Source organism: Juglans regia, chromosome 16, assembly GCF_001411555.2.
Source record: "Juglans regia cultivar Chandler chromosome 16, Walnut 2.0, whole genome shotgun sequence".
Lineage (NCBI taxonomy): Eukaryota > Viridiplantae > Streptophyta > Magnoliopsida > Fagales > Juglandaceae > Juglans > Juglans regia.
This window is the reverse complement of record NC_049916.1, coordinates 3,240,941-3,262,703: the sequence shown is the minus strand read 5'-3', so window position 1 is coordinate 3,262,703 and position 21,763 is coordinate 3,240,941. Positions and strand designations below refer to the sequence as shown.

The 21,763-nt window shown below is 38.3% G+C and overlaps 1 protein-coding gene across 2 annotated transcripts; it reads right to left on the bottom strand.

Annotated features, from left to right (window-relative positions):
• Positions 1-482: 482 nt before the first annotated feature.
• Positions 483-9,183, bottom strand: LOC109012523 (uncharacterized ATP-dependent helicase C29A10.10c-like). 2 transcript variants are annotated; one of them, XR_004798553.1, is made up of 9 exons: positions 9,080-9,183; positions 6,417-7,967; positions 5,018-5,206; positions 4,472-4,567; positions 4,208-4,370; positions 3,921-4,053; positions 2,070-3,827; positions 1,141-1,940; positions 483-1,041 (listed from the first exon to the last, which is right to left on the bottom strand). XR_004798553.1 is itself a non-coding variant. In XM_035686453.1 (8 exons), exons 2-8 carry the CDS (start codon positions 7,774-7,776, stop codon positions 1,515-1,517), a joined length of 4,125 nt encoding a protein of 1,374 aa, XP_035542346.1. In that variant the 5' UTR covers positions 7,777-7,967; positions 9,080-9,183; the 3' UTR covers positions 483-1,514. The 2 variants fall into 2 exon arrangements, 1 of the variants encoding a protein (XP_035542346.1); XM_035686453.1 differs by having other exon boundaries at positions 483-1,940.
• Positions 9,184-21,763: the final 12,580 nt, after the last annotated feature.

Genomic DNA, 21,763 nt, shown 5'->3' with positions numbered 1-21,763 from the left:
GTCAGCAGAGGAAAGCATAGCACACATATTCAGCCATCAAGCTTGCCAACACGTGGGCCTGAAGATATGAAAAGCTTTACACATGCCATTTGATTTGCTACTGTTGTTGGTATGGACACACGTCACACACCCAATCCGTCCTACCCACATGAATAATGTAGACTTTTTCTTCAAGGTCTTTAGTATATCCAAATACAAATGTAATTTAATAACATTAATACTTGGTTTATTCAAAAAAGTTATAAATTAAAATACTACAAATAACAATATTCATTTGTTAATTTTATTTTTATAAGTTCAGTACCTTTCATTCACCACAAATTTACCATATATTCATCATTCGAGAAGGAGTTGAGTTGACTGCTGTAAATGGATTGTAACATTTAAAAAGACAACATTGGTATTAAAATTTCTACCCGGCAAGAGCATTGCTAGAAAAAAAAATAATTACACTTTTCAAATTGGCTAATAATCCGAAGAAATTGATCAAAAAAGAATTATGTATGATTCAACTAGTAAAGATGTATGTACAAGTCATTCGACATCACAAATGCCTCCAAAATTAGGGGGAGTGTTTCCCTTCCATCTCTGTACATAAATTTTAAATTTGTGTATTTCCTTCCACCAAGGCAGCTACGTCATTTTGCTTCTCCTTCGAACAATTAGAAGGAAGGAGATTAAAAAAACGCACCAAAATTTTATACAACACTTCAGATGTCATCCAGTAACAGGGAATTTGCAACTAAATGCCCTGTAATTTGCATTTGCATGTCCAAAGAATGTACATACCATCTTTAAAATGTGAACTGCTAAACTAAAGCAATATAATGTATGAGAGTACCCAAGAGCCAATGAGTAAACTGTACGTCTGAGAAGAGAACCACAAGTGATATGGCCATGGCAGGAAGCTTCCCCAGTCCCACATCAATTTAGGTCATCAATGTAAAGGCAACTTGGGATGGATTTGACCGCAAATGTAAAAAGAGATGCAACTAAGAGGTTCTAGTAGGCTACAGCTTTTCTGAGGCCACCACTGGATTCCTAGATGACATGTATCAAAAGACAGTGCAATATGCTTAGATCCACAGAGACAGAGTTGTGTTAACATCGTAGAAGAAGATCTCTTATAAGATCTCTTACCTTGTCCAATGGTAAGCTGGTTGATTAGGGGTGGTATGGTTTCCCCCGATCCACCCAAGAGCATCTGGCTCGTTGCAAGAAATCACGTACTCAATTCGAGCAAAACAGCTCTTGCACAAACGCGAACGAACTTTCCAAGCAGATTGACAGGTGTCTCTTCCAAAACCCTCTTTTTCCCTCCACAAAGAATCAGCCATCCGGTTCAGCCCAAACTTGATACAAATCAAAAGTGTCTGACTCACCAGCTCAGCATACAGAGATTTCCCCCCGAGTGCTCTGTGACAATAGGTGCAAGCATCACAGCATTATAAAATTAATTAACACTGAAGCTCCCCCTTAAGGCACTAAGATAATTTGCACCCAACAATCAACACCTACATCTCTCTCTTCCCCACAAATCCAGCAGAACTTTGCTTCTTCTGTGTGCCATATTGCCAGGCATCTCTAGATTTATCACCTAATTGATCAAAGTTATCCAAAGACTTCTCCATCGATGCCTTTAAGGGCCGGTAACTCCCATTCCTAGCTATCAGTGACCCACTCAACTTCTCATCATCTTCTGATGGTGTCCCTGACCTGGACTCCATATGCATATCCAACTGTCTATGTCTAACCGCTGATCTCAACCCCCTTGTATTAGATGATCCCTTGCCTGGCAATGGTGTGTATGCGGAGCCCTTAGGTATGAGAAAATCTTTTGGGAGAGAATCCATTTCCATGTAACACTTCCTGGTTCTTGCATCAGCAACCAGTGCAGCCCAGTCATCAGATTGTATCAAGGCACTAGCATTCCCCATCACCTGTCAAAGAATCAAGTAAGATATCAAAAAATAAACCTAGAATCATGCATTTTGGTATGGTGGACATGTAGGGCTGAGTGCAGATGCTTGTGTAATAGCTTAGATGAAAGGAATAATAGAAAACCATACCCAAAGAGCCCTTCTTGCACGAGTAAGAGCAACATTCATTCGGCGGATATCTGCGACAAATCCAACTCCATGACTTGATGCACGCACACAAGACATGATTATGACATCACGTTCTTGGCCTTGAAAAGCATCTACAGTATTGATGTACAGATCTTTCCCTTCTTCTGAATTTAAGACTTCCTCAAACTCACGTTGAAGGCATTTTAATTGGAGCTTGTACGGTGTTATTATGCCAACAGAGATTTTCCCCACACCAGAAGATTTCAAAGTTTTCTGAAGATGCTCATACAAGCGAAGACAAAACTGCGCTTCATGTATGTTCTGATAAGAGACAGATCCACCTCTATGAGATTCCCGTCCATGGGTAATATCATAGAATATGTAAGGTCTAAGCAGAGGATCCGTGTAGTAAACCTCATCAGGTAACTTAGCAACGCTTTCACTGTCAGTAAGGCGCCCTTGGTAAAAGTACCTAGAAGGGAAATCCCGGATTTCAGGATGCATTCGATACTGCACGGATAATAACATTGTGGGACATCCTGCTTGCTGGAACCTTTCAAAGAGGCTCCTGCTGTACAACAATGTTCCAGCTGCCTTGCTGATAACAGTTGCTGGGAGCTGCTGAGGATCCCCAACAAGAACACACCGCGCTGCACCAAGTGAAAGGGGAGGTAGGACTGCTACTTCACTGGCTTGGGCTGCCTCATCAATGACTACCATATCAAAACCATGAGTGAGACGAGAAAATAACTTGCGGCCGCTGCTCGAGACAGTAGTGAAAACAATCTCGGCCTCATTTGCAAAGCTGGCCTCAAGATTAGCACGGGCTTCTTCCAAATTAAAGCTACTACCAGCACGAAACCTACCCTCTAAAATAACTAGGCGAGACATCTCAACTAGAACTTTATCCCTGCCTTCAACCACTGCTGCAAGGTTCTGCAACAATGTGTCTCGATTCTGATCCCTGGCCACAAGAACATCTGGGTCAACGCCAACAGATCCTTGGGAACGAATGGCAGCAGCAGCAACATTGAGTTCTCTTTGAAGACAAGCTATCTGCTGAGACAACTGAGCTTCACGGCCTCTTAACTGGTGCATCCATCCAAAAATCTCATCACGGCTCTTGACCAAAAGCTGCTCAGTTCTCCGCTCAACAGAAACTGCCTGGGCAGCACGGGTTTGTGAATCAACCCCCACTCGAGCCACATCGGGCCGATAAACTTTCATCTCACCATCAATGAATCCACGATCAAGAACACGGGCAAGAAGCTCATCAGTTGCAGCATTTGAAGGAGCACAGACTAACATTCTAGGCTTTGGACAAAGTTTTGGAAGTGTACGGAAGAGATTCTGGTCCATGTTTTGAAGAACCTCATCAATTGAACCCATAGCAACATTGTCAGAATTGCTCTCATTGGCTTGTTTATAGCTTTCAGGTGCTAGTTTCTTGAGCAAAGAAGTGTAGTAGTGCTGATACTGGACCAGATGGATGACATTTAGCATTCCCCAGACTGTATGCGTCTTACCTGTTCCTGGAGGTCCTTGAACAAGAGTAAAGGGCCATGTCTTTGTTATCCCACTACTTGTACCAGCAGCCGTGTGCATTGCAGCCCATTGAATTGCTGCTAGCTGAGGTTCATTGAACGTCCTATGCAGATGATCAACAAAGTTCTGAGTGAAGCATTCAGGCATGGCAGGGGACTGTTGCTCGTACTTTGGAAAGTGCTCAGGACTAGGCTGAAGGATTGCAGTTTGCATCTGCAGAAGACTTCTCTGTAAGCTTCTATTCGTATAAACATTCCTATATAGCATAAAACATTAAGACCATATAAAATAAATTCATATTGTCACCTGCACATTGAGACGGCGAAATGCATGCAATGCAATGTACTCCCGCTGCGTCGTTGCAAGAGAACCAAGTACAGTTAGATACCAAAAGGCCTTGGGATGAAGCTTTCTCAGAATGTGATCATCATCAACCATGCTGGAAAAAAAATAAAAAAACATTCAATATGAAAATTGTCAACATATTAGCCAACGGGTGCATACACTTTACAACTCCATGAACAAAATTTCAGTGACAAGCGATTCAAGAACCATCAAACTCTAGGAAAGAAAAGTAAAGCATTCTGACAAACCTATTAGGTTCATATGAGTCCCCAACATAGAAATGAAGGATTGCCCCATGAGGATCACGAGTATCAATAGGTATGTGACGCCTGACAGTACCAGCTACTCGTCCACTGATATCAGGCTCCCCTTCATCTTCGTTTAAGGAGGTGTTGCTCCGCTTAGATCTAACTGCTTAACATGATGAAAATTAACATCGGTAGAAGTAACGTGAAAACACCAATATTCATACTACAAGTTAAACAATCAGAAGTGCTATTCTCATATCAAACCTGCTCCAGGCCTGGGGGATGAAAGAATTGCAACATCACCCTCCTTAAATGTCCACTTGCACTCATTTGCAGGAAGGACTATCACATCATACCATCCTGAGACAATAAAGAAACATTTCAACTAGTTGATATTAGCAGGGCAATAACAACAATACCTCGCTTATATAAGCAGAGACGTCTAGCATAAAATTCATGAATGTGTGATAGCACTAAGAAAATGAATATATGATATCAAAAATATAATTCTAAAACACAGCTCCACGGAAGTTGCAATAATTATTTTCTGCACTAGATCAGTTGAGAGAGAAAAAAAGGCATCAGAGCAAAAAAAATGAGTGAAGAAAAACTCATTGCTTATGAAATTGAGCAATCCTATAGGAATGTTTCAGCCTATTGAAGGTTGCAGAAAATATACAGGACTACTACGGTTCTACTAAATTTGAATTTAAATTATCTTCTAGAATGGCCAAACGACTGAGTAAACTTCATTTGATTTATATTCAATTGAGATTGGAACTAATTAACTGAATGAAAAGTTTTTGCTACCTCTTTCTCGCCTTTCTATACTCTTTACACGGACCATCACATGTGTATCCCTTGAAACCGTTTCAGTTAACTCCTCCCAAGTGCTATAGAGTTGTGCCCGGCATTCCTCAAAAAGCAAAGGCTCAAATACTCTAACATACTCTTCTACCGATTCAAATTGACCGGGCACACATTGGAGCTCAGTGTCCTCTGATGCATAAAAATATTAATTAGTTGCACACATAACAAAGACAAATTTACACTCCAAGGGAGGACAAAGAAATGACCAAGAGACAAGAAAATGAAAATAGAATTGATAGACCATACAGCAAAACACTCGAGCATACCAACCACAGGCACATATGATATGGCTGCAATCCAATAAAATTAGTGATTTTCATAACTGCATAACTCAAGTGGAAATTATTACAAAACAGGGTGCACAGGTTTTATTTGTAACATGACGAGGGAGAAGTGTGCTAAAAGTAGGGAAAGTAGCAAGATAGGAAGTTAAAAAATGAAATTATTTCTTTTATAAGTTAAAAAAAAAAAAATTGAATGGATTAATGATTTCCTATAGATTTCAAAAGGGGCAGAGATCATTGTTAAAAACTACCAATCTATTTTTTGATGGGTAATCATTAATTTTTTTAATAGAAGAGTAGACATAACCCAAGTACATGGGATGTACACGAGAAACGGCTAACTAGAATTTACCAAACCTCCCAATCTATTTCTCTGTATATAAAAGGGGAAAGCAGAATTATACATATTAACAACATTCTATTACTGTAAACAACCAAAAAATCTAAAACCTCCGAAGCATTTGGTTCTCGAAATTCTAAAAATGCATAAGATAGGAGAGTAAATCATATCCTTGTCATTTCACATTGACCCCATACCCATAACCCCATATATTCTTCTATCTAACAGGATCACCTCACGGTTGGACCCCTCCACTATGTGTGGGCCTGAGCAATACAAAACATCAGCTTTTACTCATTCAGAATTCATGCAAGGAATCATACTTCATCCGCAATTCCAATTTTGAATGGGAATAGGATATGACAATGAGTGGCAAAAACTTCAGATCTCATAACAACACAAAATATAAGGAGGAAAAACAATCTTCATCACTCATGCATATAAACAAGCACATCACAAGAAAGATGATTGGAAAGAGGCACAAAATGATGGCATGAATTACATGGTGAAATTTTTTAAGTATCAATTCAGTGCAGATAAGAGATAGTCTGAAAAACATCATAATCGGAGAGTATTAGAGCATTAACATGAGAAATAGGGAAGGACACATCATTCAGATGTGGCGAAACTCCAAGTTAACACAAATGGGGAAAATAAATAGCCAATAGACATAATTACAGTTAAAACTTAACAAAAACATATGATTACATTATACCTGGATGATGCCAAAACTTTTCATTGGTCACCTCCCGTATAAGTCGCTCCACCGACGTGTCCTGATATGGAGTAATGTTAGAAGTTTGCTTCTTAAGTGGAAGATGTTTCTTGCTTCCCAATTTGGAATCCATGGAGTTTTGAGTGATCAAAGCCAACTTCCTATTTGAGACCGGAAAGTTCTTTGGCTGCCTCAAATCTGTGGGCTGCTTCCATGAACTCTGTCTAGGAATGGGTGGCAGGGATGCCTCCACAGAAAAATCAGTTTCACCATTTAACCTCCGAGGCCTACCAAGTAGTCCAGAGCTCATATCACCGTTACATTCAGATTTGAGTTCAGTAGATTCCAAAGAGGTGCCTCCTTCATTAAATGCAACATCAAGTTGTTTCTGATCCTGGATCATTGGCTGACTCTGCTTTTCTCCAACTCGCTCAGAAGATGGAGGAGCATTACGGACATCTTTCACAGAACGAGTTGTGATTGGTGGTGAAAAGGTCTGCCTTCTTGGCGTTGAAGTTTTCATAGGACCAGCTTGTTTGACATCTTCCAAATTAAGAAACATGGTCTGTCTACTGCGTTTCTTGCCTAGCATTTCTTCCCTTTTCTGGTCAATCTTCCTTTTTCCAGGATTATTTGCACATTTAACTGCACGGATCGCTTCAATACCTTTAACTTCTCTTTGTTTTGGGACCAAGCCAGGTTCCTCCAGACCATCTGAGGACACATCACCTCTTGCATTTCCTTCTATATTTAGACTACTATTGCTTTTCTGATCACTGGGATCTGGATCCAATTCTAAAGAAGCACAAGTACTATTTTCATCCTTGATACTTTGAAAAGTTTTGACACCAGAAGAGATATTGTCAGTAGCTACACCAGAAGCAAAGCGATCCCTCACTTCAGATGTTCCTCGCTCTTGTGAAGCTTTACCCCGTTCACTCAAACTAGTGTTTCCATATGCATCAGTAGAGCCCTCAGCATCAGACCATTCTCCTTCTTCTCTTTCAGCAGATGGAACTTCTGCTGAACCCTGAACAAATGAAGGTGAGGGTCTCATCTCCTCATCATTACTAGTCTTGGGATTCTTATCCCCAGCCCTCTTCTGTTCAGTACCCTTTTCAGGGCCATGTGCAGGTTTGGGCCGTACAAAAGGCTGAAAGCCGGATACCGATGATGCATGTGAAAAGGCATGATTATTTGTTATTCTTTGGGGAGCAGTTGAAGCTGCAACCAAATCAGCAGTGTTGGGTTTCATAGGTGGATGTGTTTTTTGCGGCTGGAAGCTGAGGACACCATCACTCTCATTATCCTCAGCAGGGGGTTCATTGAGATCAAATAATGGCCTTCCACGCGAACCCATCTCATATGTAAATGCATACAATCGAAACTATGTCTGAAAACAGGTTCAACAGATGCTCTTCTAGTTTTCTCTTTAACAAAAAATTCACATGACATGCCAGCAATGACCCAAGGCAGAAGGATCCACGAAAAACTGCTAATAAGAGTTTTAATTGCCCGCTGGTTTCGGCGGATCAAGTTCAGCAAACCAGTCTACAAGCACAGTAGAAAGGAAACTAAGAAAGCAATCAGGGCTAAATTTAAAAAGCAAGCCAATATATAGATATGAGATCATTTTAAAGACAGATGCATAAAGCCTTACCTATTGAAAATCACACCAAGAGAAAAAAACAGAATAACCTTAAACCCAGATCTCACTCAGTTAAAGCCTATTTAATAGGTTGAATGAATCAAACCATAATTCACAATGCATAGATTGCTAAAAATGGAAACCTTTTTTTAATTTCGACATGTGCATCAAGTTTTCCAAGACAAAAACTCAACACTATCCATTGCCAAGTACTCAAATAAAGCATGAAATGTGCAGAGAGAATACAAGAGAGCAGGAAACGATATAGGCATGATTAACCTTCTAGTAGGTATTCATAATTTCATATTGCTAACTAAGACCCAGCAATGACACCAAATGGCAGAACCTTGATCCATAATTTCATATTTCATACCGTTCCTGCACGGCAAATTCCGGCCAGAACTGAAATTAAAACCTTGATTCATATTGCTAACTAAGACCCAGCAATGACACCAAATAGCAGAACCTGTATGCATATAACCCTAACCAAAAGATTTAGCGGCCCTTGCCACCACCCAGTTCTAAAAATACATACGGGGAGTAACAGTGCACCAAATCCAGGAACCCCGATTTTCATATACTCAATTACATATGCATCACATAGAACAGGCCTCACTCCCATCACTTATCAAGCAAAAAAAAAGCACAGATCAACCTCCGAATCACAATACTCTCCACATCACCAACTAAGCTAGCATTAGTTTTCTAGGGTTTCAAAGAATCAAGCAGTCATCCTTCAAAACTAATCCCTCCTCGCACAGAGCTCAAATCCCCAGACCACACACATAATCCCCACTAATCTACACACTAAACCAGCATTCTCACACGGATCGAACATGTTCATATCTCCCCCATTCGGAAATTGAGGCACTAATCCGATGGCCAACCTCATGATTCATTCGTATTCATGCCGCTGATTGATATAAACAAATTATCCATTTTAAGTCAAATAAAGAATTAAAACTTAAAATTAAATATTAGATATTAAATTCACTGTTTGGAGATAGAATTTTACCTCTAAGGGAGTGCTTGAATCTAAGAGAAATTCTATTGAGAGAGAGAGAGAGAGAGAGAGAGAGAGAGAGAGAGAGGCTCTGTGTGTAATAGGTTAGAGCGAGAGCGAAGGGAGAAAGCAAATATGTGGGGGAACAAAGGGCGTGGTGACGGGTTTATATAGGAAATATAGAACCCCTCTCGCCGGTCGGTTTTTTCTCCGGTCGCCGTTTATTACCCCGGCGAATTCTTAATCTAGTAATTTTTTTATTATAATCCACTTTTATCCTTCCGAGGAAATCGAATTACCGAAAACATCCTGGTTTTTGACGAGGGGTGCCGTGTCCCATCCCCCTCATGATTCATCGAGTCCTGGCCGGATTACAAAGACAAAGGTTAACTCCGTAATTGCAGTCCCATAAAACAGATTATGTTAATCAGTCTGTGGGTTTCACGTGTATAGCGCTCACACGTAAGAATCATATGTTGGAAGCGGTAAATAGACGTTGATATGGTCGATAAGTGGGTCCGGCCCTGGAGTGCCACGTGTCAAGGACGAGAGTTTGTAAATTTTCAGTAAACGTCGTGAGGCATCGATCGATCATTTCGTTGGACTCCAGCGAAAACTGCGTAATCACAATCTCTCCCACACGCGCCCCCATTGCAACCAATAGTACAGAAACACCGCGGCTTTTGCGACGCGCGTCGGCCGATATATGGGGACGAGCTTACGAGAATACAACTCGTAATTGGAGGGGTACATCCACGCGCCAAGAGGTGCATCAGGTTTTGGGTTATCAAACCTATATTTTTATGAGAAATCATGTGTACCAAATAAGCCTCTAATTCTGCTTGGAGATTTGGTAGACTATGAAGGGTAAGGATATGCAATACAAAATTATCTATCTTCGTTTGTGATTGATAAAGATATAATACACTTAACATGTATCTAATAATATGTAATATTTACAATAGATAATTATTTTTTTAAGTAATACTATACACAAGATATGACATATTCCAAAATAATATAAGTATACTTCATTATCATATAATAACTAACATCCAAAAGTTACAATACTTGTTCAAAAGGTCTATAACAACACGAGTAGTGGAGATAGTGCTCCTTAAGTATATAATTAAACGAACATAACTATTAGACTAGTCTAATGAGTAGCTCGCGCAACTCGGCCAAGATAATCATAATCCAATCTAAAAATTGGATCATTGACATGGTAAGCTCCTTGTTGTCGCATCGCGGCCTATTCGACCTCGTCTAGGTGATCCTCGAGTGGTTCTCCAGATATTGACATAAGATCTATCATTCTAGAAGGAATGGTAGTTGTGACTATAAAGTAATATTTGATTACAAATTCCGACAAGTTAACAACCAACTTAAACTAACAGTTTACAAATGTATGCATGACAGTAAAAAACATGAATGTTAACGTGAACTTGGTAAAATAGCATGACATGTGCTGACATAACTTGAAAATTGACATGTATTGAAACTGAACGTGAACTGAACATAAACTTAGAATCTTGGTTAACAATTTAAACTGGTTAACTAAAAGTGAAATGTAGAAGCTGCACAGGTCCCATTGAACAGTTTGCCCCTGCTTATATCTAATCGCATCATAGGTATCTACACCAGTTGTGAGTACGTTAACATATGCATCACTTTACATATATCTGCACCTGTTGTGAGTACATAATATACATATCCCGTAACAGGTATCTACACCTGCTGTGAGTACATATAATATCAAATTGAATTGCGGTTAGCACCACCAATGTTGGTGCATGACTTCACTCTAGAAACCAGTTCTTTAAGTCTAATTCAAAGCATGTTGACCTTTATATTGTCAACCCAGAGAATTTTACACTAATTTAAACACTCCAACGTGAACAACGAAGTTTTATTAGGATAATGTCTCATCCTAACATTTGGGGTCGTAATAAACATAAAAGCTTGACTAACTGAAAAATACTATTTTTCGTAACACGCTTTATACATGTGACATGATATGATATGAAATAATTGATTGTGTGACAGATGACATGGCATAACATGATGTGACGAGTAATATGATATAAACATGACATAACATGATAGAACATGTAATAGATAAGTATGAACTAGAATTAAATCATAGCATGACATAATATAACGTGTATTAGATAAAAAACATGGCGTTAACATAATGTATATAAGCATAAGAAACATGAATAATGATTTCTTACCACCATACAATTACGTACACAAGTATCCTGAAAGTAAGTTAGATGCAAACTTCCAGTGAATGTAGCATGACGAAAAATTAGCGCGAAATAATGTGAACTGAAAGGAAATATTTCTAAGGGTTAAAAACTTCTCACTATAATATTTAGAAACATAAAATCACCGACTTATAGAAAAATCACCATTTTACCCATTTACTTGTGGAAAAATAACAATTTTTCTCCCAAATTAAAGATTTTGCATCTTAACTCCAAAACTCACCAAAAATTACATTCCTCATGTAAATTTTATCCTAAATCCAAATATCTAATAAAAAAAATTAAAATACATCAAAACCATAAAAACTATACTTAGGCCGAAACATACCGAGGCTAAAATCCTTGATTTTTGTTGCAATTCTTTCAACTTTAACTTTTATGCTATAATCGATTTATGTAACACTTTAAAATCAGATTCTATGTTTTAAATAATCATACTAAGATCGCAAAATATACATTTCACAAAAATCATAACCTCATGCTAAGAGAATGTCAAAACACCAAATCTCAAACAAACTCTTTAATGCACTTGGACTATTTCATTTCCCATAAACTCCAAGGACTCTGAAAGTCCATAAACATACTCTTAACATGTTTATAAGTCAATCCTAAGAAATAACATGCTTGAATAAACAAATCAAAGATCACAAAATATCACCCAATACAATCGGCTTGCACACTAACTTCATAACCTAGTGCCACATGTTTTAATTTTGGATCAACTAAATCTGAATTTCTCATGAAAGAAATCTTCAAGAATTAAAATCATATACCTCATTTTCAAGTTCTAGACTTGATCTAAACATTAAAACCTAGGATCACATGGTGAAAATTCATAAAAATACAAAACAAATCTGTGAGCCTTAAGTTTGTTTCCTAACCAAACCTTTGCATGCATAACAATTTATTTCATCAAGATCAAAACCATTATTCTCCAAACATAACTTGCTAACTGAAGAAATTCATAGGCCTAATTCATCCCATAAAACTGGTTCTACAAGAAATGATTGTTCATTCCTTATAAACATGTCTAAAACCTTGTCCACAGGCAATGTAGGAGCATTCCTCAACACCCTCCCTTACGTGCAAGTCAGAATTTTTTTATGGTCCTTGTCACAGGATAAGTAGTGTCGGCCCCCATTCATCATGTGACAGACTTTGATACCATGAAGAAATTTATGGGCCTAACTCATCTCATAAAACCAGTTCTATAAGAGATGATTGTCCATTCCTTATAAGCGTACCCAAGACCTTGTCCATAGGTAATGTGTGATTATTTCTCAACACTAACACATAAATCAAATTCTTAAGAACTACATATGTGAATATCAAGACTATAGGATAATGTTTCCATAACAAAAAATCAAAAATTTCTCAAAACAGAAACTGTTTTGACACCTCCAGTTTCCAACTTTCTAAAATCATGCAAAACTCTTTGTAAAAACTCTTAACATGCACCAAATATAAATCCAACTTGCATGTTAACATGTTAAATCTAAACCATAAAAATTTTTAATCAAGATTTTATCAAGAACTTCATCAAATAAATCAAAGTTTCACACAATATCCAGATTGTTGCCCAATATGACATTCGCATGCTCAAATCGACTTTTCACTAATAAACCCTGCATGAAAAATCACACAAAATAAATCAATGGAAAAATATACTCAAAGAGGAAGAATTTATATGAATGTAATTTTGTGAGAATCTACTTACAAAAGCTTCGAAAAATTCAAGCAAAATCAGCCAGAAACTCTGTTTGAAACCTCATTTTGAGTTCTCTCTAAGAAGTGAAATGAAAGTAACAAAAACATGAAGGGGCTGGCTTGGACGGATTATATTGGACTAGAGGGCTGAGAGAGGATGTGAGGATAACCATTTGATGGTATGGTTTTGTCAACCGAAACAATGGGCAAAACCGTGGGCAACATCACGTGGTTTTTAGCCATGGAAGCTGTCGTGTGATGGATGAAGATGAGGTGGCTAATTGACCTCCCATCAGCTACTATTTGGGTTGACAAGAGCAGTGAAAGTACACTTAGGGAATTGAGAGAGACTTCCTCAAGAAGCCATGCTTGGGTGGAGCTTTTTGGTGGGTTTTAATGGGCCTCAGTTAGGGTTTCAAGAGGGTTTAGTTTGGGGTTTCGGTTTCTAACAAGTCAAAATCTAATTTTTTTTGGACCAATGAAATTACTAAGGTATAAAAGAATAAATAAGGGTATAATGACATAAATTGAATTGATTAATAACATATGAAAGTGATTTAATCAAGTGATTAAACACTAAGCTAAAACCAACCAACATTTCGGGCTTGTGGTAATCTTTTAGGGTTTCGACTTTCACCAAAGTTTTGAGGTCTCAATTGGATCTCAAAGATTTGGAGTTTCACTATGGTTGAAACCCTTTTTAGTTTGGCACAAAAATGAATGGTTGGATGGAATAGTTTTTGGCTTAAATGACATAATCACAATGCTTGATTTTCCTTTCTTTCTTTCACATTTATGTCTCATGGTTCGTCCTAGAGCCAAGTGTCCTATATTATTCATTAAGTGTGGCTAAGATCTTGTCAAATGTTCAAATAAAAATTCTCTATATTGACTTGGACAATCTACACTGTGATTTAAAAATTGACTGGACTAAGTGCCACATGACTCTATCATAGATGTTACTATTCACTTCGAAAAAGGCAAAAATAAACTTTGCACCATAAAATCCTAAATAATCCTACGAATATAATAGTGCAATTTGTTTTGCAAATTTTGACACCTAACTGTCTCAATTAAATCAAAATGTGTTTTCGAACAACTATCATCCGGAAAATAAAAAATGTATTATTACCTCGTAAAATCCTAAAAATTCATCTGAGACTAATGGTGCAAACCCTTTCTTAGTATCATACTCCTATGTATCTTAAATAAATAAAATCGCATTTCTGTTACCAAAGTGAGTAAGAAACTGACTAAGCAATAAGACTAAAAACCTATGTGATTTCTCGATTTGTGAGACATTTATAGAGTTTTCACGACGTTCCTAAAGTTTAAATAAATTCATCCATTGAATTTCTGGCATGCTATTACACATGTACCTACCGACGAGGGGCAACGACTTCAATGAGGAATGAAGAAAATGGTTGGGCTGCGGCGACGTTGGGCTACACAGATGGGGTTCTAAAGGGTTATGGAAAGGGAGCAGAAAATGAGGGAGGAGGGGAGGGGAAAAATGAAAACAAATGGCATGGCACACTGTACTGTGCCACGTTAGTTTGTGAAATCCCTTCGTGTCTCTTGCAGCTCCTTTTAATTAATAATTAATTCCTCATATTCAACCAAAATCACAAATTTCATGTTATGCAATTTTAATGCATTGCATAATTCATACAATTTTTATGGTAGACCATGCAGCTTTGTGTAGTGATTAAAATAACTAGTACGATTAAAAAAAAAACTAGGTGCGGTATCAAGTTTAAGATTTAGTATCCGGGTCCCATACCCAAACCCGCTTCCGAATATGGGCTTGTGGGTGATGCATTTTTCGGCCCGAATGAACAATCTCAGGCTTATTGCATTTCACTAGTGCTTACTGTTTTGATTGGAGACAACCAGCCAAGTAACGGATTTGAATTATCCAACAAGGAGACGAGGATGTGACATGGGAAGGGTTTCACAAACTGAAAAACACTTACCCACACCTTGTGGGCAAGGTGTTTTGAACTAGAAGAGACTTTGTTAGAAGCCAACATTTGGGAAGAGTTACTAAACTAAAAGGAGACAGCGCTGGGTAACTAAACTAGAAGGAGGTTGTGGGACGTTGATCTGGTGAATGGCTAGGATCAAAGCTAGGGTTATCAGGAGTGCTGAGCAAAGGGTCCACATGGATATGATGTTACAGACTTTATTTACTATTTCAATAATTGTAGTCTATACCTATTGGATAGGGTTGTTATCTGTCTTTACGTAATTTTACATTTATGTCCAGTTTGTTAGAATCTCCAGTATATGGAGGATGCGTGGGATGTATTCTGTATGAAAAATATATCAATCAAATTTACTCTTCTTCTTTCTTCAACCTCTAGAGGCTTTGCATCCTCTAAGTGAGACATTTCAAAATCCCATTATTTTCACGTTGTTACAAGAGTAAGCAATTAAGCATATATATATAGTAACTTTTGTTTTTCTTGTGTTCGATTAAGAAATTAGTTTTTTCGTGCAATGTAAAAAATATAAATATAAAAATAAAGTCTATTATAATCATTATAATTTAGAAACTAAAAGTGTTTATATGTATATATATTTTTATTAAGAGGAGGATGGTGCATTACCAAACTACTTTACGGCTTGGCAGTGGCATACGATGCCATGTAATACTCCAATCGAACGCATGCCAAAAGTACAAAAAAAAAAAAAAAAGAAGGATAAAAACAGAAATTAAATTTATCTCTTCCCCATTTGCTGCCTCTCGGCAACAACATGTATTCCTTGATGAAATAATAATAATAATAATAATAATAACATCAATTGGAGCATCCCTTAACTCTACATATATTGGATTCTAAGTTTAGAAGAAAAATTAATCTCCAAATGACTCTGCCACCATTATTTATTTACCTATTTTTTCATTTTATTACTTTTATGTTTTATGAAAAAAAAAAAAAAAAACACAAACATATAGGATTACACACATAAACAGGCTTACTGCTTACACAATCAGGGTCTTCTGACTTATGGACCACTACCACTCTTCATCCATATCCCAATGCAAATCCAAGTGAGAGAATGCAAGCAGATATAGGGCTAGTTTGGGTAGTGATAAAATACTCCACTACTATTTATTATTTTATTATTTTTTTCACCTACTTTTCATTACTATTTAATATTATAGCATTACTTTTTTACTATTATTCACAGAATATCTGAAAAACACTTATCCACACCTTGTGGGCAAGGTGTTTTGAACCAGAAGGGACTTTTTTACAAGCCAGGGTTTGGGAAGAGTAACAAAACTAAAAGGAGACAGCGCTGGGTAACTAAATTAGAAGGAGGTTGTGGGACGTTGATCTGGTGAACGGCTGGGATCAAAGCTAGGGTTATCAGGAAGGCTGAGCAATGGGTCCACGTGGATATGATGTTACAGAATTTATTTACTATTTCAATAATTGTAGTTTATTCCTATTGGATAGGGTTGTTATCTATATTTACCTAAATTTACCTTTATGTCCAGTTTGTTAGAATCTCCAGTATATGGAGGATGCGTGGGATGTATTCCGTATGAAAAATATATCAATCAAATTCACTCTTCTTCTTCCTTCAACCACTAGAGGCTTCTCACCCTCTAAGTGAGACATTTCTAAACCTCATTACTTTCACGTTGTTACAGGAATAAGCAATTAAACAGATATATATATATATAGTAATTTTTTTTACCAGTGTTCGATTAAGAAATTAGTTTATTTGTGCAATGTAAAAAATATAAATATAAAAATAAAGTCTATTATAATTATTATAATTTTGAAACTAAAAGTGTTTATATGTATAAATATTTTTATTAAGAGGAGGTTGGTGTGTGACCAAACTACTTTATGGCTCGGTTGTGGCTTACGATGTCATGTAATACTCCCATCGAATGCATGCCAAAAGTACCGAAAAAAAAGGATAAAACAAGAAATTAAATTTATATCTCTTCAGCATTTATTGCCTCTCAGCAACATGTCTTGGGCAAGATATTTTGAACCAGAAGGGACTCTGTTACAAGCCAGCATTTGGGAAGAGTTACTAAACTAGATGGAGACAACACTGGGTAACTAAACTATTACTAAACTAGAAGGAGACAATGCTAGGTAACTAAACTAGAAGAAGGTTGTGGGATGTTGATTTGGTGAACGACTGAGATCAAAGCTAGGGTTATTAGGAGTGCTGAGCAAAGTGTCCATGTGGATATGATGTTGTAGACTTTATTTACTATTTCAATCATTGTACTTTATTCCTATTGGATAGAGTTGTTATCTGCCTTTACCTAAATTTACCTTTATCAGTTTGTTAGAATCTCCAGTATATGGAGGATGCATGGGATGTATTCTATATGAAGAATATATCAATCAAATTTACTTTTTTTTTCTTCGACCTCTGGAGGCTTCTCACCCTCTAAGTGAGACATTTCTAAATCTCATTACTTTCACGTTGTTACAAAGTGGTATCAAAAGCCATCCTTCATGCATTCCTACCATGCCTGCGGGTGCAAAACTCTCACAATTACAAGAAGGTTTGAATACATTGAAAAAGAACACGGAGACTCAGTTCAAGACCATTGAATTTGAGATGTAGGCATTAAGCAATAATTGATAGCCTTGACCTTAGAGCTGCAAAGGAACAACAAGAATCAAACTCATGGGGAAACATAAGAGGGCAATCAATTCAAAAATGAGGAGATGATAATGTCAGGTGGGGAAGTACAAATCAATCCATCAAGTTAGACTTTCCAGTTTTCAATGGTGATGACCCTAATGGCTAGATCTACAAGGTGAATCAGTTTTTCGCCTTCCATAACACTTTGCCACACCATCGTTTACGTCGCACGTCCTTCCACATGGAGGGTAAGACCCTCACATGGTTCCAAGACCTGGATGAATTGGGATTGCTAGAAGATTAAGATATATTTATAAAGGCCTTGCTCATTAGATTTGGACCCAATTGTTACGATGCCTCCATGGAGGCCCTCACACAGCTCAAACAAACGAGGTCAGTGGAAGAGTATAAAACCCAGTTTGAAAACTTGTCTAATCGATTTAGGGGCCTCTCGGATCATTACAAGTTAAGTTATTTTTTAAGTGGTTTGAGTGATAAAATTAGGCTCCTTATTAGGATGTTCCACCCTCACAATTTACTCACAGCTTATAGTTTAGCTAAGATTCAAGACGAAAACATAGCCTTGGCAAGAAACCAAACAAATGGACATCTCCTTACAACCCTGACCCAGGCTTGTTAAAACTACCAACTAGACTTCAAGAACTACCCAAACCACCCAAAACCCTACTTCCAATCCAAAAAAATTAACCAAACACAGATGGTTACCAAGATTCCCTTGTCTATACAAGGGACCTTCTTTGACACTGGAGCTTATATTCTAAGTCTAGCAGGTTGTGACATGGTATTGAAGTCTCTTGGCTCCAAACCCTTGGTACCATCTGATGGAATTTCCAAAGTTTACTAATGCAATTTACTCATGCAGGAAAGGAAGTCAAACTTAAAGGGCTCACTATCCCGAAATTCATTGAAGAAAGGAGATTACCTGGCAATAACATCATGGAGTGCTAAGGGGTCCTACTGCAATTAATAAAAGGAAAGGGGCCCACTTAGAGCAGCAACCATCCTCAGAAATGCAAAAATTCCTACACCACTTCCAAGATATTTTTTCTGAACCAAACATCATGCCCCCACATAGATCCCATGATCATTCTATTGTACTCCACTTTGGCACAAAACCCATATCAGTCAGACCATATTGATATCCATTTTTTCAAAATGATGAAATTGAGAAATTTGTAAAAGAACTACTAATCTCTGGAGTAATACAGCCTAGCAAAAGCCTTTATTCATCCCTTGTGCTCTTAGTAAGGAAGGCAATTGGGTCTTGATGGTTGTGTGTTGACTATCGGGCCCTCGACAGTGTGACAATCAAGGATAAATACCATATACTAGTTGTTGAGGAACTACTGGATGAATTAAGTGGAGCTACAATATTTTCTAAACTAGATCTCAGATCTGGATACCATCAGATCTGTATCAAATCTGAGGACATCCCTAAGATGGCCTTCTGTACCCATGAAGGCCATTACGAATTTCTGATCATGCCGTTTGGCTTGACCAATGCTCCTAGCACATTCCAAAGTTTAATAAATACTATTTTCAGGCCTTTTCGGAGAAAGTATATATTGGTGTTTTTTTATGATATTTTGGTCTATAGTAGGAATATGGAGCAGCACCAACTGCACCTTAGAAGCACTCTTGACACACTGAGACAACACAAGCTCTTTGCAAGATTGTCCAAGTGCAGATTTGGCAGCTCAGAGATTGCATATTTGGGGCATTTTATTTCTGCCCAGGGGGTCAAGGTTGATCCAGGAAAAACTTAAGGCAATGGAAGAGTGGCCAAGACCCTCCTCTATGAAGGGCCTTCGTGGTTTCCTAAGTCTAACTGGATATTACAGGCGCTTCATAAAGGTTTATAAAGGAATAGCTGTAGCTTTAACTAGCTTATTGAAGAAGGATGGATTTCAATGGAATCAAGAAGATGAGGAGGCCTTCCTCAACTTGAAACTGGCAGTGATGAATCCACATGTCCTCGCCCTTCCGGACTTTTCACACCCATTCACTATCGAATGTGATGCCTCGAGCAAGGCAGTGGGAGCTATATTGATGCAAAAAGGACGTCTTATTGCCTATTATAGCCAAGCTTTGAAGGGAAGGACACTACACATGTCTACTTACGAAAAGGTGTTACAAGCCTTGGTCTCGGCTGTATAAAGGTGGAGACCCTATCTCTTGGGATCTCAGTTTACATTCAAAACCGACCACCAAAGGCTGAAGTTCTTGTTGGATCAAAAAGTTGGTTCACCCATGCAGCAAAGATGGGTGCTCCAGCTACTAGGATATGACTTCTTAGTAGAGTACAAACAAGGGAAGGAGAAGAAGGTCATTGATGCTCTTTCTAGGAGGCATGAGGAAGTTGGTCTAGTAGCCCTAACATTAACCATGGTCTCAGTACCTAAGTTAGAATTGTTGGAAGAATTAAGACAATTGTATTTAGATGATCCAGAAGTGCAGGTTCTTTTGCAGAAGTGGAGGAATCAAGAGTTGGGGCCTAAATACAGCTACAAGGATGGTTTGCTTTATTACAAGCAAAGGTTGTACATACCCACCATAAAACATTCAAACTCAAGTTGTTGAGATAAAAGAATACATTAAGGGTTGTGATGTGTGCCAACGAGTGAAACAGGAGAACACTCTTCTAAGGGAACTTTATAGCCATTGCCAGTGCCCTCTTGATCTTGGGCAAGTTTCACAATAGACTTCATTGAGGGTCTACCACCCTCCAAAGGTTTTGACTATTTGTGGGTGGTCATAGAAATATTAACCAAATTCAGCCATTTCATACCTTTAACTCATCCATACACAGCTACTACCCCAGCCCAACTCTTCCTTAAACACGTTTTCAAACTACATGGTATGCCTAACACCATCATTTCTGACCAAGACAAGTCCTTCCCCAGTAAGTTCTGGGGTAAGTTGTTCAGACAACATGGGGTTCAACTAGCCTTCTCTACTGCCTATCACCTACAAAAAGACGGCCAGACAGAGGCTGTGAACCCCTAGAAAACTACCTACATTGCTTTGTTGGTGATCGACCTAGAGATTGGGTAGTGTGGCTTCCTTTAGCCGAGTGGTAGTATAATACCTCCAAGCATGCATCTACCCTCTTAACTCCCTTTGAAGCCCTATACAGCTATCAACATCCCAAGTTAATAAGCTACCTACCAGGAGACTCATAAATGGAGGCCGTGGACTCAACCCTTCAATCACGTGAGTAGATTTCTCAATTGTTACGCCAAAACCTACAAAAAGCCCAAGAGTGGATGAAATACTATGCAGATTTGAGAAGAAATGAGAGATCTTTTGACATAGGGGAATGGGTATATGTTCGGCTACAACCTTACCGACAACAAACAGTGGCTCAGATGAAGAGTATGAAGTTGTCTCCCCATTTTTATGGGCCGTTATAAATCCTCAGTCGTGTCGGCGTTGTGGCATAATGCTTACAACACCCAAAAACAATACACATTCACCCGGTCTTCCATGTCTCCCTGCTCAAGAAAAAGCTTGGAAGTACCATAACCCCGATTCCCCTCTGTTAATGTCATGTTTCTCATGCCTTTGAACCAAACTCCGACAACTCAGGTCTTCAAAAGCGGGCCATGTATAAGGTAAAAAAGAGTGTGGCTTTGAAATGGCGGCTTTGGGGCCGGGGAACCTCCAATGCCAAAGTTAGTAAAAATTATTGGAGTGTAGTAAATAAGTAAAAAAGTCTAGGGATAAAAGAGATATTCTAGTACCTAGGATCTGCTATTTGTACTACAGACCTGAGGAGCAGACCGTGCCTTCTTTCATGAAGTCTGCATTCCCCGTGTTGTTCCTTTTGTCAGAATCTTTAAATACGACATGGCTCTGTGATGACGTTATTAATGTGACATATTGTTCAAGTGGCAGAACCATTAATGCGGCGTGGTTCTCCAATCTTTTCCTCTTAGTCTGTTTTCCTTATGTCCATTCATGCCTTTTCTATTAGTAGATCAACAGTTCTCCATAAGTCACGCATGTCATGTGGGCGGGCACTCGAGGACTGGACACTACTCGAGGGGTCATCAGATCGACGAGT

What these genes read in the sequence shown, in the direction of transcription:
- LOC109012523 (XM_035686453.1), bottom strand. Translation starts at nt 7,776, where the DNA reads ATGGGTTCGCGTGGAAGGCCATTATTTGATCTCAATGAACCCCCTGCT. An exon ending in AAAGTTTTGGCATCATCCAG is followed by an intron (nt 5,207 to 6,416) that starts GTATAATGTAAT and finishes TTTATGCATCAG; the next exon opens with AGGACACTGAGCTCCAATGT. An exon ending in GACTCATATGAACCTAATAG is followed by an intron (nt 4,054 to 4,207) that starts GTTTGTCAGAAT and finishes TTTTTTTTCCAG; the next exon opens with CATGGTTGATGATGATCACA.